Genomic DNA, 27,041 nt, shown 5'->3' with positions numbered 1-27,041 from the left:
CATTTTCACTGCCTCGTAACCCATACAGATTTGCATACTCCCTTCAAATCTACCCCATAAATGAAATCGCAAATACGCCACTATGAGTGGCATGCCCCCCAAAGCAAAAAGCTTAATTTGCACAGTGGCCAAGGCAGGCTGTTTTCCACTTGAGTTGTCATGGCATTAATGGACATTAAGTTTGAAGTTGGCAATATAAATTTGGTCAAGTTTTCGGTGTAAACTATTTTTGTGTATAAGTTTGTGTTTTCTTAGAATGTAAATATACTGTTTCTAAATAACATGTAAATGTTACCATAAGATTTAACTCCCTAAATTAGAACCAGTGCTCTAAGGCACTTAGAGCCGCAATGTAATAGTTTAGTTTAGTAACTGATAACATATACAAATTTAATACCCCAAAAGAAACCTACCTCCCGAAATGAAATAAAAAATACGCCACTAAGTGGGCACCCCCCTAAAAAAGCAAAGAAGCTTAGTTCGCACAGTGTGTGTTGTGAACAGAGTTCGCATGTTTAAAACAACTTGTTTTAAGCGTTTAAAACACACGGCTTTGTTTTTTACAAATGTTTAAAACATTTAAAACAATGTGTTTTAAACATGTTTTTATCAGACTTGTTTAAATCACATTTTGATACTTGATGTTTGATAGTTTGTGGTTATTTGCGTGTTTTTGTAACTTTGGATTTTCATTCCTTCCATGTCATTTTGTTTATTCTGCACAAAAATCTGTTGAGTGGCTGAAAACGTATAATCAGTTAACAAAGAAACATATCGTGATGAGTATCCGTGGGCCTGTTTAAAACACTTGGATATGTTTTTTTACAAGTGTTTAGAAAAAAGATGAATACTGTACGGATGAAACAGTTTTGTTCTTCACTTAATACACTGCACACAGTTGTTAATGTCTATTTTATTGCATTCACGAAAAATGTCGTGTTCCGAAAAACAGAGTAGCTACCACGTGGATAGAGTAGGGCCTGGCAACTATGCGAGATTTAACTTTTAAGATTAACAAAAATATGTATTTTAAGAAGTTAGTCAAGTGTTTACTTTGTAACTAGGAACATAGTCCTTCCTTGGATGATTAACAGATTCCTTAGTAATCATTATTCTTAGAAAATAAGTATTTTTGGCATTATGTTTTAAACGTTTTATTTGTTTAAAACATGTTTTATTTCGGCTTTTGTTTAAAACACTGTTTAAAACATTAAAAACATGTTTAAAACAAAAAAAACTTTTTTTTCCGAAAAAAAAAAGCAAAGAAAGTTTGCCAACCCTGGTTGTGAAGAACAAGACTTTTCTTAGCTGCAAACTGTTTTACGGAACTCTTGACTCAATACGAGTGGATCTTCGCTTGTTTGTTCCTGTGAAAAATGCGGACGTCATGGTTGGACGAGCTCGTAACACATGACAGATCAGCCTAGTGATGGTACAGATGCCGGGGCATTTGCGGCGCGAGCTGACTTTAATGTCCATGATGTTCCATTGAACTATGCACGTTTTAAGGCCTTGAAAGTGGCAGAGAATTTCCTCGGTCAGAAAGTGAACGGCAGCGAAACTTTCGCTGAACATGCATGAATCTCACGTGGATGTTCTGGGGGTTTTTACAACTTTCATCTTTGCTTTTGTCGGTGCGGCTCAGTGGTTTACTGAAGACAGGAACTCGTTACAGAACCTCACCCTGTAACCCAATTATTTGCAACGTCAGTGGCGTTCCCAGGATTTGCGAAAGGGACTGAGGCTTAAATACAGGCTGTTAACAGGAACCCATAAATTCTAATGGGTTTTATTAGGTTCTGCAACAGGACCGGAACCTTCCTTCTTGGACAATTTGAATTCGGTCCAAGATGTGTATGGCTTCATTGAAAAATGTTCCTGGACGATATTTAGATCCTTTCGGAAAGAAAGGTTCCTGGACCGTATTTAAATTGATCCGGAAGAAAGGTTCTGGACCGAATTAAAATACTTTATAGATAAAAAGATTCTTTATGGACAAACCGATTTACACTTGCTGATTTTCTCTCCCGGACGGGAATTCAATTTATTTACAATTCCTGGATCCTTAACAACTCTGGGATTGATAAAGATGCACACATACATTCTAATCAGGCACGTATCTAGAAATATGTTTCGGGGGGGGGGAGTCCGAAGCAAGTGTCTCAGGAATAATAATAATAATAATGTTTATATTAAAATAATTATAAATCAAATTAATACTAATTACAATACATAAATTAATATTATATTATTATTACACGATTAGGTAAAAATACTGTATAAGAATAGAGATATAAGAGTGTATATTCATTACGTAGCTTACCTGTAGTTAAGATCGGAATAATTTACATAAAAACAAGTGCCCTCCCCTGGCAATGAAATTAATGCCAAATAGGTAAATAATTGAATATTTATCGAATAACAAAAATGAGATTACATCCGGAGAAAAGTAAGTTTCTGATTAGAATTTTATGCATATTATTTTGAGTAGTAGTGTACATAAATCTTCTTTGTTAGTTCATTCTTAGCCGTATGATCCCAATATAATCCTTGCCTTGGTAAAGAGTTCAGAGGAATCAGAGGCCTGCACAAGACCTGGAGCAGACCCGTTCGCGAGACATCGCTCCTGAAATGCCATGCAACCTGCGCAACATCCTCGCTTGAGCAGCTTGTATGCCCACCTGTCCAGATCGTTCCTGGCAGGCATTGTAGACCCGCCGGGTACCCGCAGTCTTACGATACCTAGTAGGTCTCAGTTCGTTCTTTCCATCAACTGCAGACCCCTCCCTCTGCATGACGTAGTTGCTTCGAGTAGAAACTGCACCGGGCCCCACACCGTTCTGCAGTGTTGCCAACTGCAATAGATTTTCACTACTTAAAAAAGGAAACTCAAAGCTTCGTAAGCCACATCACCAATGAAATGAGATTTACGAATGTTGCTCCCCCCCACACACGCACACATTGAAATAGGTTTTCCGTGGCACAGGATCCATAAGTATATGTCGTAAATAACCAACATACGTATATATAGTGATATAGGGCAGGACTGAAACATGTCACGTTCGACGCTGAGGTCGCGAGTCAAACAACACACTGTTCTACTGCGAACACCAGGGCCGTAGCCAGCCAGGAGCCAGGGGCATTGCCGTTACCCTCGTTTGGGGGGGGGGGGGTAAGTACTTGGATAAACGTAACAACAACAACAATCACAATAATAGTAATAAAGTAGCATGAAAGGCATTATTATCCTCATAAATCACGCAAAAAGGGGGTAGAAGTCGGTTCTCACGCATTTGTGTTGAAACAGAGGATTAGAAATATTTTTTTTCAACACGTCAATTTCACATTAGCTAATAATGGAAAACAAGCACACAAACTATTTTTGAAAGAAAGAAATTGCATGATAAATGCATTCCGAATGTACATGCATATGGCATGTAAAATTTCCATCTACAATATTTTCTTTTCACATGGAGCGACGTATTACATAATTAATTCATCCAACTCGTAACAAACCAACATTAATAGCAAATAATATCACGGGCCGCCATAGCATTCTCTGTTTTAAAACTTTTCTCACTTAGATCGTTCGGCGCTCAGGGCCGACTCCCGCTACCCCTTTGCTACGGCATTGAACTTGATGAGACTTGTACTTTAATGTTTGACCCCCACCCTGACCCCTCCGCTAGACAATTTCCGTCCAAGGTTGTGAGCAATGCATCCTGCCCCCTCTGGTTGCGCCACTGCGTGCCTGGTTAAGGCACCATGCAATGAAAAACAATTAGTTTTCAGTGAGGAGATTTTGGTTTGCTCGATCATTCATTTAGATAAATGAAGCTGTAATATTGCGTGCATTTCCTGGCAATAAGATAAAAACTTCTTACGCTGAACTGAAATCGCTAAGTATATAAATTATCCTTGGAGAAGAAGCTCCTCCTAGGACTTCGTAGAATTTAGTAGCTACGTAAGTAGGCAACACTGGCTGCAGCCGTCCACGTGGTGATGAAACACCTGGAGCGACACGCTGCCGGAGGGCTGTTTCCTTCCAGCAGGTTTTGCAGGCGCCCGGGTCTTGTTGAATGCCCAGGTACCTTGTAAGCGCAGAGCGCCTTGAAGACCAAGAACCCGGGTAGAGACGCAAGTCGACTCGTTGCCGTGGGCAGGCGAGCAGGTAAACCTGTTATCGCGTGCAAGCGGGCAGTGGGTAGGTAAAAGGCAGACTATGCTGGCCTCTAAGAGGAATTACCATTTCCATTAATAACCATCGATTATGCAACAAATGCTAATATTTTCATTACTTAATTTTAGCACTTGGTGTGAGTCTTTCGGGGGGTCCGGACCCCTGGACCCCTCCTTAAATACTCGGGTAGGGGGGGGGGGGTGGACTCCTTAAATACGTCCTTCGTGTCCTTCAAAGCTCTATGATTCCAATATAATCCTTGTCTTCCAATAAGTTCAGAGGAAATTATACAACAACGGCTAAACTAATATATTTTTCATTATTTAATTTTAGTGTTTGATAAGGGAAAGGAAGAGAAGAAAAGAATTTTAGTACTTGATAAATCTTTCGGGGGGTCCGGGACCTCTTGATTCTAATGGTATCTATTGTATTCCGTAACAGGACAGGAACCTTTTTTCTTACACAATTTTAATTCGGTCCAAGTTCCGTATTGTTTCATTTCAGTACAAAACTTGGATCCTAGTTAAAGTTATCCGGAAAATATGTTCCTGGACTGTATTTAAATTGATCCGGAAATAAGGTTCCTGGACAGAATTGAAATACTTTACAGATAAAAAGATTCTTTACGGTCCAGAACCCATTTACGATTGCTGATTTTCTCTCCTGGACTGGAATTGATTTTTTTTTTAAATTCCTGGACTTTTAATAACCCTGCTTAAAGAAATATATATATGTATGAGCATATATATAGTAGTCAACATTCACTTTGCCTTTTTTCCCTTAGGAATACTGGTGCAAAGTGGGATTATGACCCCCCACCAACCCCACCTTGGTGACGACACTGCACAACTTGTGTACCTTTGCACTTGGATAAAAAATCGGATTCCAATGGCACCCATTATGTGTGTTTTTAGACAAAAGTTTGTTTTAACTCCACTTTATTCTCATACTCTCTTGAATCTGTGGAGCAATGACGCTCATAAAGGAAGAGAAGGGGAGAAAGCGAGTTGGCAGAGCAAAGAAGTATGCGGACAGAGTGTAGATAGGCTAATCAGGAGTGGACCAACAGTACAAAGTGGGATCAAAACCAATGTGAAATGTGCTTCCACAGGGTTCGACCCGCGATTCCTTGAATTCAAAGGAACAGTAACAGGTCTACGTGTAAATACGAAGGGAAGTCAAAAATTATCTACACTTTTGCCACAACTTTCCTCGGGTTGGCCACACTGCCTTCAGCGCTTGGGTGCTATAAGGTCGTACTTTTGTGGTCATGTGCCCGAGGTTTGATCTTAATCGCTCCATTTTTCTTTATTTTGTTACAGATTAAACATGGCTGCTCCACTGGCAGTGTTACCAAGGAAGAACAGCAATCGGTGATCTAATCAGTGATCCGATTTATCTGGTCTGAAGGTGTGTCAGGGACTGAAATTCATCGCAGGCTTTCAGTACATCTGATGATGTCACAATAATCTCTTTGGATGATGGGTGGCCATCGGTTCATCAGAATCATCTCTCAAGCTTGTTGAATCTTCCCATCAGTGGTGGAGATTGATGGGCATCCTACTCTCGCTTCGTGTTTCATGCTTGTCCAGTCATTTTTAAACCTCTCGATCAACTTATACACAATTCTACGTGGTAAAGCGCTGTCTCTGTATTGTACTGAAGGCTGTGATGAATTTCAACCCCTGACACATCTTCAGACCAGATAAATCAGATCACTGATCGTTGCTTTTCCTTGGCGCACACTGCCAGTGGAGCAGCCATGTTTAATATGTAATAAAAGAAAGACAAATTGAGCTGTTAAATTCAAACCTCAGCCACATGACCACAAGAGTACAACCTTATAGCACCCAAGCGCTGAAGGCAGGGTGGCCAACCTGAGAAAAGTTGTGGCAAAATTGTAGATAATGTTTGACTTACCCTCGTAACAATAGACGAATATTAATATTATCCGTGCCTGTTTTATCTCCTCTAAGTCAGCGTTTACATAGCTAGGATCTCTTATATTGTTTTCCGTTAACTCATAATCACTTGCCGACGGTGGAGATTGAACCTAGGACTAAAAGTGTGATTACACTTTTGATTTTTTTTCTTCCTAAGAAGTGACTAAACGTCACCTTAGAATCAACGGGTCCTGGTTCAGTTTCCCTTTGAGTCGCATTATAAAGTAGTTCGGATCGCATTTCAAACTGAAGTTGAATGCTCACACACCTGATTAGGATGTATAAGCATAATAAAATTGACTTCGGCAAAGTTTGTGATGATAATTCTCCTCTCTCACTGAAAAGGGTTAAAAAATCATAACATTTCCTATTGAGCTTTACTTATCGCACTGCAGAGAATCATTTCTGCTCCTTTATTGCTGAATAAGAAAAAAAAAAGGTCCACCAGAACGGTATAATTGATTGATTGATTGATTTAGTTTATTTTACTTCGCGTTTTGTGCCTCTTGGCTAATTTGCGAAGATGGGGATGAGTGATGAAATGATGAAATTGATGAATGGACATTCACAAACAACCAAGCCCGACCGGGATTCGAACCCGGGACCCTTGGCGTCGCAGCGCGATGTGCTAACTACTCGGCCACAGGGTCGGGCCAGAACGGTATAAGTGACGGAAGATACCTAACAGGAAGGATATCTCGCTCAATAAGGCGTGATTTTTCAATGTGTGGTTAAAGTTCGGCTTGTCACATTCCTCCAAATCTGAGTATCTAAAGTAGATGTAGCTCCGTAACTTGAGGTGGCAGGAAGTAAACTCCTGCTTAATCGAGTGGTCTAAATACTTCACAATCAGATTAAGCAAGAAATGATTAATTGTACAAAAGAAGCTATTTTTCGCTTGGTAAAGTTGAATCAATGTGCATATTCTTAAATTTAGTCTCATAATAATACATAGTGGGTGTGAGTGAGTATCGTTATTAGCAATATAATGTTCGAGTTTCATGAACACCATATGCCTCGTAAGGATTATTCGGCAATGTAAATTTAGTTTTAGATATTACATGCAGATGACGTAATTTGTATTCATGTCCAAATATTTTTAGAATAATTAAATCAAGAAGACTTAGGGGGCAGGCCATGTGGCACGAATGGGAGAGGAAAGGAAGAGTTTACAGGATTCTTTTGTGAAACCTGATGGTAAGAGACATGTAGGAAGACGAGGACATAGATGGAGGGATAACGTTGAGATGGACCTAAAGGAAATCGGTAAGGATGGAAAAGATTGGATTGATCTTGCCCAGGATAAGCACAGATTGAAGATTTGTGTTGCTGCAGCCATAAACCTTCGGGTTTAAGAATGCTAGAGAGTTAGTTAGTTAGACATGCTGATGACCTCGTCACACACTGGCCAACTCACGATTGAATTGCACAAACTTACGGTCAAATAACCATCGCATATTTTTACATTGGAAAACGCAGTGCCGCTTAGAAGTTTAGATTATTCCCAATTCTCAGGTGTGACCGGATTTTTTGGCTGACCTTAGGATATTTTCTCACTAGTCAGTATTTAGGTCACTGTGGTTGCTAGTGAACTGTGAATGGAAAGTAAACAACACCATCGTAAATTCATTGAGAGGACGACCTTTATTCTGGCATATAAATTGTCCAGTTATAAATTTAACGAGGTAACGTCAGATAACTATCGTTCCTTTTAAATAAAACATACCTTGTAATTGCAGATACTGATATAATTGTGGTAACGCGATACATACGGAACTAAGAATTTAAGTACCGAAAAAGTAACGCTTTATACTTGCGTTGCGTTATTATTCAACTGTGCATGTGTTCTTCTACACACAGAAAAGGAATTGCATCAAATGGATTGATGCACTAAAGAGTGTTTTATGGCCTCTGCGAAGAATAAGATTTACAGTTTGATGCATTTTTGTATATCGTAAAAGTGCATTGACTATTTATTTCTGTCGAGATGCACTTTAATGCATCAGTTGATGGGCCGACCTCCTTGGCGGAGAATTTAACACAGCGCGCTATGACGCCAGGGGTCCCGGGTTCGAATCTCGGCCTGGGCATTGGTGTTCTTCGTGAGTGTCCTTTCATTACTTGCATTGTATCATCACTCATCCTAGTCTTCGCAATTAGCCAAAAGTGACCGAAAAGTGAAGTAAACCCACACAGCACACAAATGTCCAAAATATATCCACTGGATATTTTTTGGATATTTGTGTCGGAAGTTCTGGATATTATACAATAGATATCCGGGAATGTCCAAAAGACATCCACTGGATATCTGCTGGATATCCATTTGTCCGTATACGTGATATCCGGGAGATATCCAGAAATGGATATGATACGGACATTTTTTGGACATCAAGTGAGACGTAATCTGTACATTATGCTTTGATTTAGACATTTTTTGTACATACTTTGGATATTATATGGACACGAAAAGTACAATTTTTGGACTACATAGTACATTTGGATCTCGTCTGGATTTTATTTCGATATGGCAAGAAGCATGCAACAGTCAACCACCAATGTTTGTTGTTAATTTTTTTGTTTCCTCTTAAAATAGGCACTAGTCAATTTGGATAGTCCAATGAACTAACCGATCTGTAACTACGCACTGGTAATGTACAGGCTATAGCTTCTAATTATACGTATAGTCATGAATCAGAAAGGTTGGTCATGGGAGTTTCACTTTTATTCACTGCTTTAAATTTTCTTCTCATCGTTGTAGCTTAATGTTCGCACATCTTTCGAAGCGTGTTAAAACACAATTTTTCATTATATTTGTAATCAAATTTACCATTATTTTTGTTACGAAAACTTTAGTTTCTTTTATACATTTTGCCAGTGCCATCTAGCGACTGCAGCCCACACAGCACACAAATGTCCAAAATACATCCATTGGATATCCCTTGGATATTTGGATCGGAAGTTCTGTATATCCAATATACATCCATTGGACGTCCCTTGGATATCCATTTGTCCGCATACATGATATCCAGAAATGGTTATGTTTTGGACATTTCCGGATCACTTCCAAGATAAAGTATGAGAAAGTATACACAACGGGAATACAGTACTATGACCATTTTCTAATATTCGAAACATGTCCTATTTATGTTCATTGTTGAATAACAATTTCTGGATCAGTTCTAGACATGTATTAGATATCCAAAATTGGATGTATTTTGGATATCCCGTTTTGGATATCCTGAATTGGATGTGTTTTTATATCCCGTTTTGGACAAGATCTAGATATGGTTTGGATATCCCGTTTTGGACAAGATCGGGATATGTTTTGGATATCCAGAATTGGATGTTTTGGATATCCCATTTTGGACAAGATCGGGATATGTTTTGGATATCCAGTTTTGGAAGAGATCTGGCGACGAATTGGATATTCAGAATTGGACAATGTTTCTGACAGCCAGTTCCACACACGTTTAGGCTGTGTATTAGATATCAAGAATTGGTCAAGTTGCAGATATCCAGTTCTGGGTATCCAATAGACGTCCCAAGGTTATCAAGAAATGGATATCTAATGGACATCCAATGGATATCTAATGGACATCCAATGGATATCCCTAATATCCATGGTTCTGATCTGGACATTGTGGATATCTAATGGATATCCCTGGGCGATTGGTGTTGTATGGGAAATAAACTAAATCAAACAATCGATCAATCAGTCGGTTGATGCGTTTTTATGCACCTTCCTGCATCTTTCTCGATGATGCACTTAGACATTTGGTCTAAACTTCATGCATCTTTTATTTATTTATTTTGTTTCGAATGATGTGTTTACTCTTCTGTGTGATTCTCTTCCCATGAGAGTGTACGATTCTTCTGTGTAAGTTTTTGCGCATTCACGTGTAGTAGTAACGATGACGCATTGCCTTCTAATCAAGGGGTCTCCGGTTCGATTCCTGGTGGAAGCACAGTATTTCAGATCCTGTTTGAATTGTAGCCTCAGTCCGGATTAGCCTACTTGAGCATCAAGTGGACTTCAACAAACAAAAAATCACGTGATATGTTATTCATGTAATTTTTACCAGCTTGTACGGGATTCCGTGGCCTAATATTTTACGGTATGCTTCTTACATTGTTAGTTTGTTGTTGCTACTGAGAGTTATCTTGAGTTGGAGTTTGGACGCAATTCTGCTTATCTTTTCCGACAGCACTAAGAGGTATGGTATGCATGTTGTAGCTTTGAGATCGGTTGTGTTCCTCGCTACTTGTTTGTGCAAATATGCGGACAACTTTTAAGCAGTGATTGTTTCTATCTACGTGCAAATTATGTTGACTAATATACTGCGCCTATATTTACAGATTTAATTTGCTTTATTTTACTTCGCCTTTTGTGCAAGTTTTGGCTAATTTGCGAAGATGGGGATGAGTGATGATATGATGAAATTTAATGAATGGACACTTACAAACGTCCGTGTCTAGGCCGGGATTCGAACCCGGAACCCCTGGCGTCATAGCGCGATGTGCTAACAACTCCGCCATGGGGACCGGCTATATTTACAAAGTAAGCTGTGAAAACAGCAAGATATACAGATAGCGTATAGGCTTAATTGTGCAGCAGTTACTTCGGTGGAGCTGGACCCACGACCTCGCCACGGAATTTTCCAGATTCAAGTCCTTGCCTGGAATATCTTTTCATCAGTTGCATATGCATCTAATCATCATTCATCTATCTTTATCGTCGCGATCACGCAAGAAGTGGCAGGAGAGCGACGAAAATAAGAAAAATAAAAGCATAGATTGTGTAGTAAAGTTCCTACTTGTTAGTATTACGTCAGTCATTGTATGTTAAAAATAAAGAAAAGAACTTGCTTGGGAACAGTAAAAAAAAAACACTTTCCGCTCTACACGATATAAGGTCGTTAATCTGTCCTTGAGTTAAAATCTTGTCAGAAGTTAAGATCATACGTGTGACTTCGAAGTTTGCCACCTAATTTACAATATCAATTCATGTAATTCCTCTATACCCTCCCCCCCACACACACACACACATTGAAGAAATTATGAGATCTAATTTTATTAAACGACGTGGATAAGAAAATCACTTTGAAATCAAAATTATGCTAGTGCTTCATGCATATACATCCATGTACAGGTTGTTTACGCAACGAGCCTTCGAGAAACATGATTAGCATAATATTCTTCCGATATGGTATGACTCCTTTTCGGGATATCTGTAAAAGCTGTACACCCTTTTAGAATAAATAAAAAGAAAGTGACACCATCACTCAGCCTGCCTCGACCTTCTCTGGAGGGGATAACGGGGGGGGGGGGTTCCCATTGCATTGACTCTTGATTGGACTCATCCATTGTCACAAATTGTGGAGCGAAATCTACTGGATTGCCTTCTTACTGCCTTTTGATCTACAGCCAAAAGTTTCGTCGGAAATTTTTCTCAGTTCCAAACACTCCTTCAGAAAGCGATCAAATGTTGTTTTTGGAATACCCAATATCTCTTCAATCTGGAAAACTGCTAAACCTTTCGTCCGTTCACCATCCTGCTCCTTGTCCACATTCTCTGACAGATTTTCTCCACAGGCCATCTTCGCCCATTTTGTTAGTCTCACGACGTTGGATTTTTTTTCAATAATGAGCCGCGGTTGTCTAGTCGGTATGGCGTCTGACTGCCATGCGGGGGAGGGGACCCAGGTTCGATTCCCGGGCTGGGTGATCTAAGCCTGGAACTTTTCCGGCTTTGTCCCCCGCATAAACTGGCTTTGGGGTTCACCCAGCTTCATATCAATTGGTACCTGGGGGCAACCCTGGTGGTAAAGGCGGTCCGAGCGTGGTGCTGATCACACCACCTTCAAAATGCCGAGATCGAGAATGTGTGGGGCCCTTCCTCCACATTCCCTAAATGTGCCTTCATGGCATGGTGCTACATGCATGCTACCTTTTTATTCTGCAAGGGAAGTAAGACTAACGTGCAGTTTCGATGTGCTATTTTGTTTTCCTGGTTAGGCCACGAACTTTGGGACAACCATCGTATTACACATTGCAGAAAGTTGAAAAGTTATCATTGAAGTCTGGATTTTTATGTAGCCAGAACATGCGAAGTAAATACATAAATATGTAGAAAAATCACTGAAATACGTAAAAATAGTACAGAAGTATATATAAATATGTCATTTCTGTCCTTTTTTTTAGAAAGGTTTATGACCGCAAATATTAATTATAGTAAATTGATTTCTCAATATTTTTATTATAATGAGTTACTTTGAAATAATTGAACGTGCGAAATTACATTGGAAAGTTCGTGATCATAATGAATTGATAACGCCAATGACAACAGGGGATACACATCAGTAGCTTTGGTTGGCTTCCCGAGAAATGCATTTAAATTCCCACGATATACAAAAGTATTTTCATTGAATGAAAAAATAGCCTCCGACAAGAATTTCAATTTTTTTTAGAAATCGTACGTATTTTGAATGTTCGTCCCACAAATGTTTACGTCAAAATATGTAAATATTTATGTAGCATAAAATTTACACCGGTTTTTCAGCATTGTCGTTTTTGTCATTTTTCATTGGCTACATACAAAGGAAAAAAATATGCAATTACATAAAAAATCCAGACCCTAGTTTGCTTATACCACAGAGGATACAATTTTCTTATGCAACAGCATGGTCAAGAGACAACTTATACCCAAAAAGAACCGACCCAGGAATGTGATCATAAATAAGCAGAAATGGTCGGTCATTGCAAAGATAACATAAATGAGTGCGAAATACTTTTGCCTGTTAAAAGAGAGCCCGTCCATTATTCTCGGATTTTCTAATAAAGCATGAAATCACCAGTGACTGCTTACTAATATTTATATTCGCAAGACTTTCTTCATGTTTATGGCCTGTTAAAAACAAGACGTAATAAAACTTTTACTTTTCTCACACTCATCCCAGGCTTTCTGTGGGTAGGCGTTGCCAGCCAATTTGCAGGTGAACGATTAACGACTACTGGAAAGTTTGCGAGTGAGAATGTGTGTGCAACTTTGCAAAATATTGCCATACAAAGACAGTTTCAACCGGTGAAACTTGGGATTCGTGTGTCGTTTATTAACGGCAAAATATTTTCCAAAGGGTAACATGAGCAGAGATAGCCTTTTAAAAATCGGCTAGGGAACGAGACAGACAAACTAACTAACTCTCTAGCCTTCTTAAACCCGAAGGTTTATGGCTGCAGCCTTCCATGTGTCCCTATCCTGGGCAAGATCAATCCAATCTTTTCCATCCTTACCGTTTTCCTTTAGGTCCATCTCAACGTTATCCCTCCGTCTTCGTCTTGGCCTTCCTATAGGTCTCTCACTATCAGGCTTCTCAACAAGAATCCTGTATATTCTTTATTTCCTCTCCCATTCGTGCCACATGGCCTGCCCATCTAAGTCGTCTTGATTTAATTATTCTAATAATATCTGGACATGGAGGACGAGACCGACTCTTGTAAAATTAAGACTAAACGAGACTTAGTGACACCAAAGGCGATCTGATTAGTTATAAATACAGTAAAACCTCGTCAATCCGGACCCCCATAAGCCGGACTTTGCTTAATCCGGACTTTGCTTAATCCGGACAGGCAAACCCCCCCCTCCCGAAAAAAAGCAGAATGCAAGGTTTTAAATGTGGTTAGAAGTCAACAAGAGAACTTCCCAAATAAAAGGTAGTCAACCACTGATGAAGTTCTGTTTCCCGCAGACTTTGTACTGTACTGTATAGTGTATTTAGGCCTATGCCCTTTAAATACACCATAATAAACATGTTTTGTTGCTATAAACGGAGTTTTAATGAACTTTCTACTGTTCTTTTAGGTTATTTCAGGTAATCCGGACTTATCCCCTCCATTAGTCCGGATTAACGAGGTTTTACTGTATGTCACATATTTAGTTTATAGTATTATACAAAGTAAGTCAGTTATGAACATGTGTAGCGTGGTTGCATACATTCTGGATAAAATTATTTTTTTCGAGGGTTCGTAGCATAGGTGTCGTTAGCTTCAAATTTATTGGTGGGGGAGGGGTGACAGTCGCAGGAACAGACTAATTTCTGTCCTGCTAGTGCAAACAAATACTCATTTAAGGGGAAGAGTGACAGTTTTGCACCAGTTGTTCATTTATTTCGACTTTTCCACCTGTCAATTACATATTCAATCTGTCCTCTTTCCGTTGATACATTTTTCCATGCCATCGGAAGTTTGATATTCCCCAAGAGAACAAATAAAATAATACTCCCATAATTGCAATGCATTTCTCCTTTCCCCTATGGCCATCTGGCAGTGTTACCAAACCTGATGTGCATAAAAGAGCTAAGTTTCACCTTAAATGGAGTTAAAACTGACTTTAAAGGAGCTAGATTTACGAAGGTTGGATAAGTGCCTCCTAGGGTAATTTTAGTGTCAAAGGGGGTGGGCGTAGGGTGCTGTTATTACCGTTAACTTTAAAGTGATGACAATTTATTCTTAGTTTTCACCGTCTAGATCAGACGCATCACCCATCTCAATAATCCACCAATGGTCGTATGAAATCGAATATAAAGGATTCCCTGATAACAATATTATGTCATCTTCACGTCAGCCACGGCGCTATAAAAAAGTAGCTGGAAAGGTAAGAGGGGGTGGGGTGGGAGCACCAAAGTTCACAGCTAAAGGAGTGCACAAAAGAGCCAAGCTGGCAACAGTACCACAGAGGGAAACTGTTCCTTGTGCTCTTAAGCAGTGTGAAGAAGAAAACGTCCTTGAGTTGATCTAAATCGTTATTTCTTATTGTCATTATGATTTTCATTATTGTTAACAGGGTTTCCCCCAAGTACCCATTTTTTTGAAGCTGGGCGAGCCCAAGAGCTGCTTTATGCAGAGACAAGGCCGGAAACTTTCCAATCTTAGATCACCCACCCCTGTTATATTGAAGTTATGATATAGAAAACAAGGAGAAGAAACAAAGTAATTACATTCAATATGTTCGACTCTCTTCCCTCTCTTGATTGAGCCATGCCTTCAAATAGGGCACATTTTGATCTCTATCTTTTAACAGTTCCATGAAATTTTCCTTGCAGGGTACTTGATACAACAAATAAATGAAGATCAATGTTAGCTTTTGTTGAGTTGATTTTATTGTTTACAGTTGAATTTTTACCAGCAACTTATGAGCTTTAAATTATTCTGTCGCCTTCTTTCAATTTTTTAATCTTGTAACCAGAGGTGTGGCGTGCAGTCGGTAACAGCAAAATGTGAAGAATTAAAAAGTTGTTTTGAATGAAATACAGAAGGTTGTTTGCTTTATATCCGACCATTTTGACGGGTACTCACCTTAAGAGATACCACGCTGCCACCACCGATCATGTTCTGTTGGACCCCCAGCATTGTGGACTATCGCCCGGCAATGCAGTTTCCATTGCAGCAAGCTCCGGCGCAGGACAGGCATGGGAATTCTGTCCCACTCCTCCCTGCAAGCTTTCCATAGACCATCCAGGGTGCACGGGCGGCGATGTTGAAGACGTCGTTTCAACGGTCCAAATGCGCAAAAATCCATTGGACTGGCATCTGGGCTTTTCACAGGAATGTCTTCAAATAGAATGACACGAATTCCTAATTCCTCTGCCATTTCCTGATAAAAACGTAGTGACGTTCTGGCAGTATGACTCGAAGCCTTGTCCATATTGGTCATCACCTGGTTCGCGTCCATTCCATACAATTGTGGTATGTCTCTCCAATAGATAGGTGTCAGAATGGAGTCTTGGAAGTATCTGGCATTCACCTTCACGTTTTTGTCCACCTTGCGTATCATCAGCTTACCCTCATATCCAAATCCCGTCACAACCATAAAGCCACGAGGGAAACTTTCCCTGCACTGATGAACAAATTTGCTGCACCCCTTGCCATCAATGTCACAGTATGTGATCGCCCGAATGTGACCACCAGCAGTGAGATGGACATATGATTCATCCATTGTGACAACTTTCTTCCATTTGGAACCCGCCAGGTACTTTTCATACAGTTTCCTGCAGTTCGTCTTACGTTTGGCAATATGACGCTGTAGAAGGTGGTGTACACAGGCCTTCCGCACACACTTCAACCTGAGGCGCTTGTGAATTGTTTTGTTCACAGTTGACGGTGCGAGGTGAAATCTATGGGCCATATCATGTTGAGTCGGGGGATTTTCTTGGCATGCCAATCAACAGATCCCCCTTCGCACTATGGGTGACACTTTGCTTGCAGCCCTTCTCCTGGTTGTTTTCGTGGGTGAATGTCTCGCAAGGAGAACTTGTTGTGTGTAACGAGCCACAATAGCTTTCGCATAGTCACCCCGAGTGTTAACCTATTCTCCCGACACTGTTTCACAATGCATATGTATGAAAACTTAGCATGGAAAAGGACCATTACGTAACCCTTCCAATACCGGTTGATTTTTGGCACCATTTGATAACATTCACTACCAACACTCGAGCACCTACAAGGTCAGACACAACACTGCTCCCGCCAGCAGACCCATAGTACCAGCATGATACGCCGTAGCACCGAATTGAATATGGTCGGATATAAAGCGAACAACCTCTGTAACAACATTGTTAAATACTTTAACCAATAGCTGTGTCGTCGAGTAGATATTGCAGAGCAAGGTCCGTTGTCCAAGATGGCAAACAACGTTGACGGACCTTGTTGCATAGGACATTTTTTCTGCAGCCGACAGAAGCGAAGAGGGAGGCCATTCTGCTACCCTGAAGAGGTAACGAAGGGAGAGGATGCCAATGCAAGGGAAGATCAGGGGAAGACTTTGAGGCAAGTGTGCTATGGGGTTATTCATATGCCTGTTTAGGGACCCAGTTACCGGTCAAGCCTGCCAGTATATGCTAGTGTTGTCACATTGGATTGACAGAAAAGAGCTAAATCCTGCCTAAAATGGGGATACTATTCTCTGAAGCAACTAGAACTAGACTGCAAAGCCAAAGCAGACTTGAACTACAACTGAGGCCAGTTAGGTACTAGACGAATATAGTTTGTTGGTGCGATTAGTGATTTGGACAAACCTTGCTCGAAAATACTAAGTTGGCAATAGTAGTATGTACAGCTGGAGTTCCCTTTCACAATTTGACTGCCGCTGGAGGAGCGGAATTCCATCGTCTGCTCGCCACACAAATGTCAAACTGACCAGAGAAATGTGTCATTCTTCTTCTTCCCCTTTCCACCACATTTGCAAAAAAAGAAATTAAGAACTGACAAGGCTCGACCACTATTCATTGGATTTTCATGGTAACTGTCTCATGAGTGGTAGTTCTTGCTAGGAGTGTTTGTGGCTAAATCACTGAGTGGATTGGAAAAAACTAAATAAATAAATAAAAAAAAACAGTTTTTTTTTGTTTTAAACATGCTTTTAATGTTTTAAACAAGAACCGAAAAAAAAAATGTTTTAAACAAATAAAACGTTTAAAACATAATGCCAAGAATACTTATTTTCTGAGAAAAATGATTAATAAGGAATATGTTAATCATCCAAGAATGGACTTTGTTCCTATTATGAAGTAAACGTTTGACTAACTCCTTAAAATACACATTTATCTTAGTCTTAAATCTCGCATGTAGGCTGTTCGAGAAGCTTCAGCTAATCCACAGTTGCCAGGCCCCACTGAGTCCACGTGGTAACTACTGTTTTTATATATATATATATATATATCATAAATATATTAATAACTTACGTTTTGCGAGTATCTAGGATAACTCCTGCGACGTTTCGGGATGCAACTGCTCCCTTCCTCAGGCTGCTCACGTTTAGGTTATGTATAAATCATAACCACGTCGACCTCTCCATAGGTTCAGGATATAGGATTGGTAAAAGGTGTGTGGTTAAGAAACAATAAAAATTTAAAACCCATTACAGGTGCACTTTCCATGCATAAAGTGGACTTAAATAAAGAATTCAACTCAACTCAAAATTCTATTTTTTGTCCCAGTTCGAGAGAAAACACTCGTGAGATATCCCCAGGAAGGTAAAAATTGGCATTCTGCACTTAACTATGATTGCAATCAACTGAAAATAGAAAATCCGAGTGGTTTTTTTTTGGCCTCAGTTCGGGGAAAAACACTCATGTTACCCCTATTGCAAATTCCAAAGGCAGAGAGTGGTTGGTTCCTCAGTGGAGATAGATTCTTCAAGACAGCAAGCTAATTTCTCTAATGCCTACAAAGCTTAAGTCAAATAAGCTATAAATAGCAAACATACAACTTTTCATACTTTTGCATGTATGCTGTTTTTTTGCTCTTTTTTTAAAAAAAATAATTTTTACTTTAGTCTCCAGGATATATGCAGAGTTTTGAAAATATCAAGCACAGACAATGTGTGGAAATATATAACAATTTATAATGCTAGGCATCAGTTTGATTGTCTTGTACAGGATGGATGTTAGTATTGATTCACTTTTAAATCAAAATAATTTAGATTTTTTCTTTAGCAATTTTCTTCACTTTGTTGTCAATATATTCTTGTTCGATTTTAATTTGAAATCTGTTTATCTTTTCAGATTGTAAAGAAGCAGCAAGGGAGAAATGCCATGCAACATTACTCAAAGCATGCAGCCAAGGTGACTTGATGCTTGTGAAGAATATGATTCAAGAATTAGGCAAAGAAGCAGAACTTATCATTAACATGGCACCAAATGGCTCCAATACATTACTATTTACGTAAGTTGCAATGTGATGTCGAAAAATGTGCATGCTGTGTGGCAAGTAACGTCTGTAGGTTACTTGTTGTTTCTTTTGTAAATATTTATTTTTGGTTTGTAAGTATGTTAAAATTCTTTAATTTGCTGAACATTTTGATGTACGTCCAGAAAATAGAACCCGTTTAATGTTTTTTGAGTTGGTGTTGTTTTTAAAGTCCACTTTATGCCCAGTAAGTTAATTGGAACTAGACCTACATTTTAAAGTGGGATCCGAACCACTATGTACCTCCACCGAGTATCGAACCCGGGACCCCTTGATTACAAGTGACGATGCTACCACTACGCCATCGGGGAGGCCCTAATAAAAAGAACGAAAGAGGTTAGTTGAAAAGAACCTTTTTAACTCTGAAAGTATGTACCTTGAGCTATTTTTCTACATAGGCACTGATGGCATTATGTCACTTATCATATTGGGAGGCAAGTGTTTGCATACTCTCGTCATACACTTCTGCCACCAGTCCATTGTGAAATGAAGATACCATTGGCTGGACCTCTTTGTTGCTATCAAAGTGCTTTCCTCCAAAAAATTCCTTTAATTTTGAAAAAGGTTGATAATGCAAGTACTGAAATGTAAGTACTGGATTAGTTAAGAAACACTGTCTTCTGAAGTGTCATATAAAGTGACAATAGCTTACAGCATGTGAAAATGAAGAATATGAATAAACATAGATGAAGCAGTAGACTCTCATGTGTAAATATTCAAAAATATGTAAGGTACTAATAACATGTTAACAAATGCTTTTCAAATTTAAAGACTTTTTAAAAATTATTTTAGCACATGATGAACTAATATTTTTCATGTTTTAGTATCTGTAAAATCCAGTTTTTTATTTTTTTTTATTTTCCAAACCTGAGGCTGTAGTTAGAAGAGGTTTCTATGTCTGTGACAAAAGAAGAATTTGAACCCCTCCCCCTCCCTTTGCTTGATGGGCAAACAGTAACTTCCTAATCTACTTTGGAATATCTGAGTTTCTTTTCACACTGTGTGAAAGACTCCTCTCTTCATCTATGCTAAGGGTATACCAATATTCCCTGTATTTCTGATTAATTTGTTTGCACAAAGTTCTTTCACTTTAGATTGAAATTTTTAGCACCAGAAGAATGATTCAGAAGATGGCTGAATAATAGTTGGGATATATTTATTTTACATTTAGAAAGAGTAATTTGTAATAATTTGTAAGCAAATTATGTGTTATAAATTTAAAAGATTTTTAAAATAATTTTAAAACCTCAATAAAATGGAAAAGAAGGTAGGTGTGGAATATTGTGGAACAAAACCTGATAGAACAAATACTATAGACTGATTCCATGTGAAATCACCCAGGCCATGCAACCTAATGAGGCATACTACTGTCCGAATATTTTTTATTCCTGTTTACAAAGTCATCCCAAAATGAAACTTACACCAAACAGAGATTGCATTTAATGTGTAACATGCTTGATTTCCCACAAAATTGAACATGCATATGTTTATGTATGCAAGGTCAAAGGTCACATCATGCGACCTTGAAGTGAAAATTTCAATATTTTCATATAAAGATATTTTTTTATGAAAACTATGCACCCTTAGTTTTAAAACAAGCCCAAGATAAAAGTTATACCATAATTGGAAGCAAAGGTATGAATTGTTTTATTTAACCTTGTAAGCACTTAAATTTTACATTTGTTATACGATTGGCAACCCTGCTGTATGAACATTTATTCCAACTACTAGCTGCTTTGAGGGTGAGTTGGTTCTTAACCTCTTGGATCCCAGCCTGTAGATAGAGAGCAGAATCCCACGAACATGCTATGCGGAGAGCATTAGGCGATATCCGTCGATAGTGCAAACTAATCATCTATTATCACATTGGTTCCTAATTCCATAATTTTTGTATTCAAATGATTAGAATTAACATTATTTTGAATTTGAATTTTGAATTTAAAATTTTGGCTGCGTCAGCACTTAGGCTATTTTGCACCTGTCACATTATATGGGGTCCAACCCCTTACCATATACTCCTACTCCCTCCGTTCCATAATATGGTATAGAAACAGGCCTTTTATGTTGTTCCACAATATGGTATAGATATGTTACATTGTAAAGCATTAGAGGGTTAGGCTGTATGTTAGGTATAGGCTACCATGTGGTTTACAATTGCATACTCATAATAATGCATTTTATTCCACATTATTTATTCCATTTTCCTTGAATTGGAGTAGGAATTGTAGAATGGCACTACGACATTTGGCTGTTAATTGTTTTGCTTTGGTGTTTCTACTCAAATTTGCCTCGGTTACTGATGTGTTTCCTCGTCCTGAAATTCCACAACGGGTGCCCACTTGACTGACGTCCATACTCAGCTCCGTATCTGTTTCCTTTGCATGGCTTGTAGTATGCTCCGCACAGTGAACGTCTGACTGGATGAAGGATTGCTTCACTACTGCACACACAATCATATCCGACCACTACTCGGATGCGCATGTGCAATAAATGAACACATTCATCCTGTGTCTATACCATATTATGGAACGGAGGGAGTATAAAAGAGCATAATTGCAATGTCGTGTTACTAAAACATTAAAATATTCTGACTTTCGGTAAAAACAGGCTGTAAACTGGCACTCAAGCACACACAAGGACAAAAAAACAGGACAACACACACAATATTGTACTGGCCATAGTGCCAGTCGCCAGAGCCTCGTTAGTCTGCAAAATGCAGTCCAGGGTGTACTACATGGAAGATCACACCAGAATTAACATTATTCAGTCCCCCATCAGACACATGTAAAGGGGTGTTGAAAAACAAATAAACAGGAAAAATGTGAAAATCCAAAATATATATTGAAAAATTGAATACAGTGTGTGGCTAACATGAATGTGTGGTCTTCCATATCGGATATATCTGAATATTCAGACTCACTACAGTCACTGTCCTCTTCTTCCGGAACATAATCCGATGAACTACTATCCTCCTCCATATTTTTGTGCTACAAAATTCCTAACTAACTAATAAAATGCCTAAGTAACGCCTAAAACACACAGGTCTCCTCAATAGCACGGTTACGTACTTTCAGCAACAGATGGCGTAACGAGCGTGCTTTGATCATTGCTTGCTATAGTCACGTGCTCAAATGACGTCACAGCAACACGTATACTTCGGTCCTTCCCAACCAGAGGCATTTGTACGTTTTCTTGGCCATTACCATGCAAGAATATTTCCTATTTGGCCAATAGTACCAGCTACGTACGGGCCGTACGTAGTGGTAGTCAAGAGGTTAAGAAAGAGTTCTTCTTAGGTATTTATTAAGATAAATCTGACTTCAGTAGTATGCATTAGAATTCAGTAGAAATTCAGATCAAGTGTGTTGTTTTTCCAAAGAACTTCTAAATTACAGGAAATGTGGTGTCAAGAATTATGCTACCTATGCTTTGAGTCAATAAATGAATTTACAACATATTGATTCTACAATATATACAAACTTACAATTGGATACAATTCACCAATTGGAAATTGTCTTGATTTTCCAATTGGTTTCAGTTGAGATTTCGAACTATTGATTCATTTGGTGTTTTAAGTCCACTTTATGCACTGTAAGGCTAATCGAGACTGGACCTACAGTTTAAAGTGGAATCCAAACCAGTATGCACCTCCACCAGGTATCGAACCAGGGACCCCTTGATTACAAGGCAAGATTCCATTTGAAACCAATACATTCTGATAGCTGTATTAGGCATCCAGTAGAAACCGATTCATTCTAATTAAAACCAATTGAAATCAATTGAAACCAATAGATAATTCCAGCTGGGTGATATATCGATTTGACTCTTGAGATATAACTTTTTCTGTTAAGCACTGCAGACCACTACCATGGCTTCGACAATAACCATGCAAATTCTGAAACTTTAGCCTCCTGTTTCTCAGTAACTATGAGGTGTAGAGAAGAAAAATTTTCTATGTGTTTTTAAGTTGGTAGTATTAACAAATACAACAAATTTCATTAAAATCCGAATCGGTGGGTTGCATTTTGAAATGTTTCTGGTTGATTTGATGTGGAATCAGTCTATAACTTTTCAGTGTGATTGAAGGCAACATTTATAGTGTTCAACATATGTATATGATGAAAATATTATTTTAAGAAGTACTTTAAGTTGTATTGTTTAAAAGTTGTTGTTAGTGATATTTTCTTGCAGTGAAGTTAACTTTTGCATTTTAGCAAATCTCTTGCTTAAATTATATATATATATATATATATTTTTCCCCTAGGGCATGTGAGGTAGGGCAGAAGGAAATCGTGAAAGTGTTACTTGAACATGGAGCAGATGGAAGAATTCATCCTGTAACCCGATACTCACCTCTTTATATAGCATCCTATTATGGGAAAAAAGACATTGTGGAAATGATTCTAAAGGTATTCTTTTTAGAATTACAGTTTATTTGTATTTATTTTTTTACTGTACAATAATTTTGAAATTACTAAGGCTCTGGTCACCTGTCTTGTCTACAAAGATTTCAGTAACGTTTCTTGTTTTGATTATTTACATAGATGTATTATTGTTAGCTTAGGCAACAGTAGATCAGGTTTAATATTGTCTTGAGCCTCATTTTCTCAACTTTAATGTTAATTCCATTGCTTTATGTGCCATATGCTATTTCAATTTGACTCTGGATACAGGGGGAAAGGGGTTAGAACATCAACATTACATGCAACCATATATCCTAATGCATCAAAATTTAACTCTATAACAGTGATTCTCAGTTAACAGTGTGCAAAACCATGGCAATCAAGCAACCCTCCCAAAGGGTCCATGGCTCCATTATTTATTATTATTATATTTTAGAAATGCATTCTTTATTTTCAGTTTTCAAACTCATATTTATATTTTACTTCAATGTATATTTCTTTATAAATTAGTATAAGAAGTTAGAAAAAAAAGCTTTCAAACACTCAGTTTCCTCTTGTTCCACATACCTTTGTGAACAGTCTATTTCTGTTTTGGTTATTTTACACAACTTTTCTACCATGTAGGATAATCACAATGATGAGGATGAATGATGAATGAAATAGATGATGGCACAAACGAAGTCGTCCGGTCTGAACCATGGTTCAAACAGGCGACATTATCTTCATAGCCAGTGTCAGTCAACAATTATCTTTGATATTTTATTCTTTTCCAGAACATGCATGGAAATTTGATTGATATTGATCTTTGTCATTTTCTGTCAACTATTGACAAGTCCAATTCCAACAGATTTAGTGTGTATATTTTTACCTATTCTCCCTTTCTTTAATGTTAGCAACTTCTATGTAACATCCCCCAAAACGTTGATAGCTCCATGAGCTTTTTTTTTTATTTTTGTTCTTATGATGTATAGTGATTTTATCCTGATTTTAACACTTCAAATCATTACTGATAATCACATTTATTTCCTTTTTTCAGCATGCTTCTGTGAATAACTGACCAGTTCTTTCAGTAAACATCAGTGTGTTCATGACTATTCATTTTCTAGATGTGACATGGCTAGTATTTTAAAATGCAATAATTCAAACTTAATTATACTATCGATTAAATGCATTAAGCTTTTTTAAAGTTAAAAACAAATATGTAGAAGTCTAGAAAGTGATATTTGAATTGAAAACTATTAAATATTTTTATTAAATTGCAGAAATTTCCAGAATTAGTACAACTTGCTACAGTAGAAAAGTGGCTTCCAATTCATGCTGCTTGCATCAATAGACACGTGGCTGTGATGGATCTCCTTCTCAGTTTTCCTTACCCGCCTCACATATTGCAGAGACACAGGTATGCTTAGCTTCAAAAATGTTAAATCTACAAAATATGTTATTAATTTGTTGTTATACATTTTACCACATGTCTTGATGAAAGGTGAAAGAGGGAGAAATAATCTTTACATGCTTAGAAGATTCCCAAAAATGGTAAATAAGAGTGAAATGCAATGGTGATTGTGAATGCTTTACCTCTGTTGCACAGTTATTACCTACAAATCTAAATGAATGAAGGGGAAATTTACATTTCAAAATTTTGTTTAAAGTTCTGACAATCAGATGATGTGATAAATTTGCTTTAGAACAAAAAATAACCAGCTTAACACATTGGACTTCTCATGCTTATTCATAAATACAGGGTGTCCAGGCTAAATTATACAAAAATAACACATCATTATGAGAGAATCACATGCTCTGTATATCACATAATCACAATCTAACGCTCTGTCAATAGGAAATATCTCCAAGATTTGTTCACCTGCAAGGTCACTGGTGCAGGCAGATCAATGACCCGTGTTCAGTGGCGTACACGAAGGTAGTGGAATGTGGATCCTCCCACATCCAAATCCATTCTTCAGTAGGACAAGACTAAGAGAGACAGGAAGTTCGGAGAGAGCCCTATGTATCATTTTGACATCTGCCAAGCTACAAAACTTACCCACAGTCAATTTAATTGACCTCTATCAAAACTTGGTAAATTACCTTGTATAATAATCAAACAAATATTTTAATAAACCTTATAGCTGCTGAAATATATGCATTCATTTTTGGGTACTTTTAGCCTGGACATCCTATATTTTAAAACTAATTTTTAGTATTCATTAAACCACATTCACAAATTAGACTTTATGTATGATGCACGTATCTCCTTATACATAAAATAAACTGTTGTTTAAATTATTTTCAATATTTTGAAAAGAAAAACTAAAATGTCTTTGGGGTGGAGATGGGGGGAGGCAGGAGCTACTACACCCTACACACTGTCTCTTAGGGCCAGTTTTTCAGTGTCCTGTTAATCTTTCTGTTAACTAACTGCCAGTTGGAGATAACACCCAGTCTTAATCAGCATCGGTTTTTTCAATGTGAAAGCAACTGCAAGTTAACTAAACCATGGTTCGTTCTCCGAAACAGTGTGTTGGCAATTCTGAAACACGGAAATTACAGGAAATTGATCTGCGTGCCATCTGTTAGTATAGTTTCAAACTTCATCGACTGGCACACAGCCTGGCTTTTAAATATAGAACTACAAGCGCGCCGCGCTCGAAAGAATGTTATTGCATTGGGAAACGATTGGAACAATGGCTGAGTATCCATCCTCTATGCTTACTAAATAAATTAACGAAAGCCAGCACTACAGATTTGGCTTTCTTCTAATAAAGGTCAATTCCACGTAGGGGAAATGCTGTTAGGAGGCGCAAGCGCAGATACTTTATTGTAGAAGAAGCTTGAAGAACTCGAAAGTCGAAACATTAATAATACCTGTCTGTTGATATAAACACTATTAATATGTAAATATTGTACATTTGACTGCATGCGTTGTACCTCTCTATGCATGTTTGTTGAGCAAAAAAAAAACATGTTAATAGTAAGCATGCTTTGTAAACTTCTAAAAATATGAAGGTACGAGTAAAAATAATTTTAAATTTACTGTAATATTTATCCACGAAGATCATTCAACAATAAAGCATGAATTGAAGGCAACACACGTAATAAATAATTGACAAGAAAAAAAAAAGATCCGTGACCAGGACTCGAACTCGTATTACTAAACACAACATGCTCCGCAAAGTGGTGCCGCTAACTACTGCACCAAATTACTGTCTGGAGATTGTCCCGCCTGATAGGCCAGATATCGTGCCTATAAATTCTTCAACACAACCTTGCCAAGCGAATTCTATCAACTTCGCTGCTTAATTTCGATATTTATATGGACATTGGTAAGCTCTGCCGAACAAAACAAGTCGTTTTCTGTACCAATTTAACAGTTTTATGAATCATATCTTGTTTAATCTGACAGTGAAGTTGCGAGTGTAGAACTTCGATAGCTGCATGAGGCAGCTACAACTTCCAGTTAGGCTGGTAACTGCAAGAAGGAGTAGCAGTAAAGATAATCGCCACCAGAGTTCCAGTTACGAGCTAACTGTACATTGAAAAACTGAAATTTTCACAAACTTCCAGTTACGTGCTAACATGAACCTTAACTGAACATTGACAAACCGGGCCTTAATCTGTCTATGATCAAATCTTAGTTTTCGGAGAAACATTGAAGGAGATTCAGAAATACAAGATACGGTAGTGCAGTGTATACTTGTAGTTGTAATGAAGAAATAAAAACCTACATCATCAAATCAAAGTATGTTTTCATTATAGCAGACAAAACAAAATATAAAA

The 27,041-nt window shown here is 38.1% G+C and overlaps 1 protein-coding gene across 1 annotated transcript in view; it reads left to right on the top strand.

Annotated features, from left to right (window-relative positions):
• Lrrk (Leucine-rich repeat kinase) overlaps positions 1-27,041 on the top strand; it is a 280,688-nt gene that overhangs the window by 109,544 nt on the left and 144,103 nt on the right. The window contains exons 6-8 of the mRNA XM_083138226.1: positions 18,681-18,840; positions 23,129-23,273; positions 24,530-24,666. Coding sequence (XP_082994352.1) covers positions 18,681-18,840; positions 23,129-23,273; positions 24,530-24,666 — 442 coding nt within the window. The remainder of the gene's footprint in view (positions 1-18,680; positions 18,841-23,128; positions 23,274-24,529; positions 24,667-27,041) is intronic.

This window comes from Lepisma saccharinum, chromosome 16 (assembly GCF_977018435.1).
Source record: "Lepisma saccharinum chromosome 16, izLepSacc3.1, whole genome shotgun sequence".
Lineage (NCBI taxonomy): Eukaryota > Metazoa > Arthropoda > Insecta > Zygentoma > Lepismatidae > Lepisma > Lepisma saccharinum.
The sequence above is the reverse complement of the archived record's forward strand: the minus strand, read 5'-3'. Positions and strand labels throughout refer to the sequence as shown.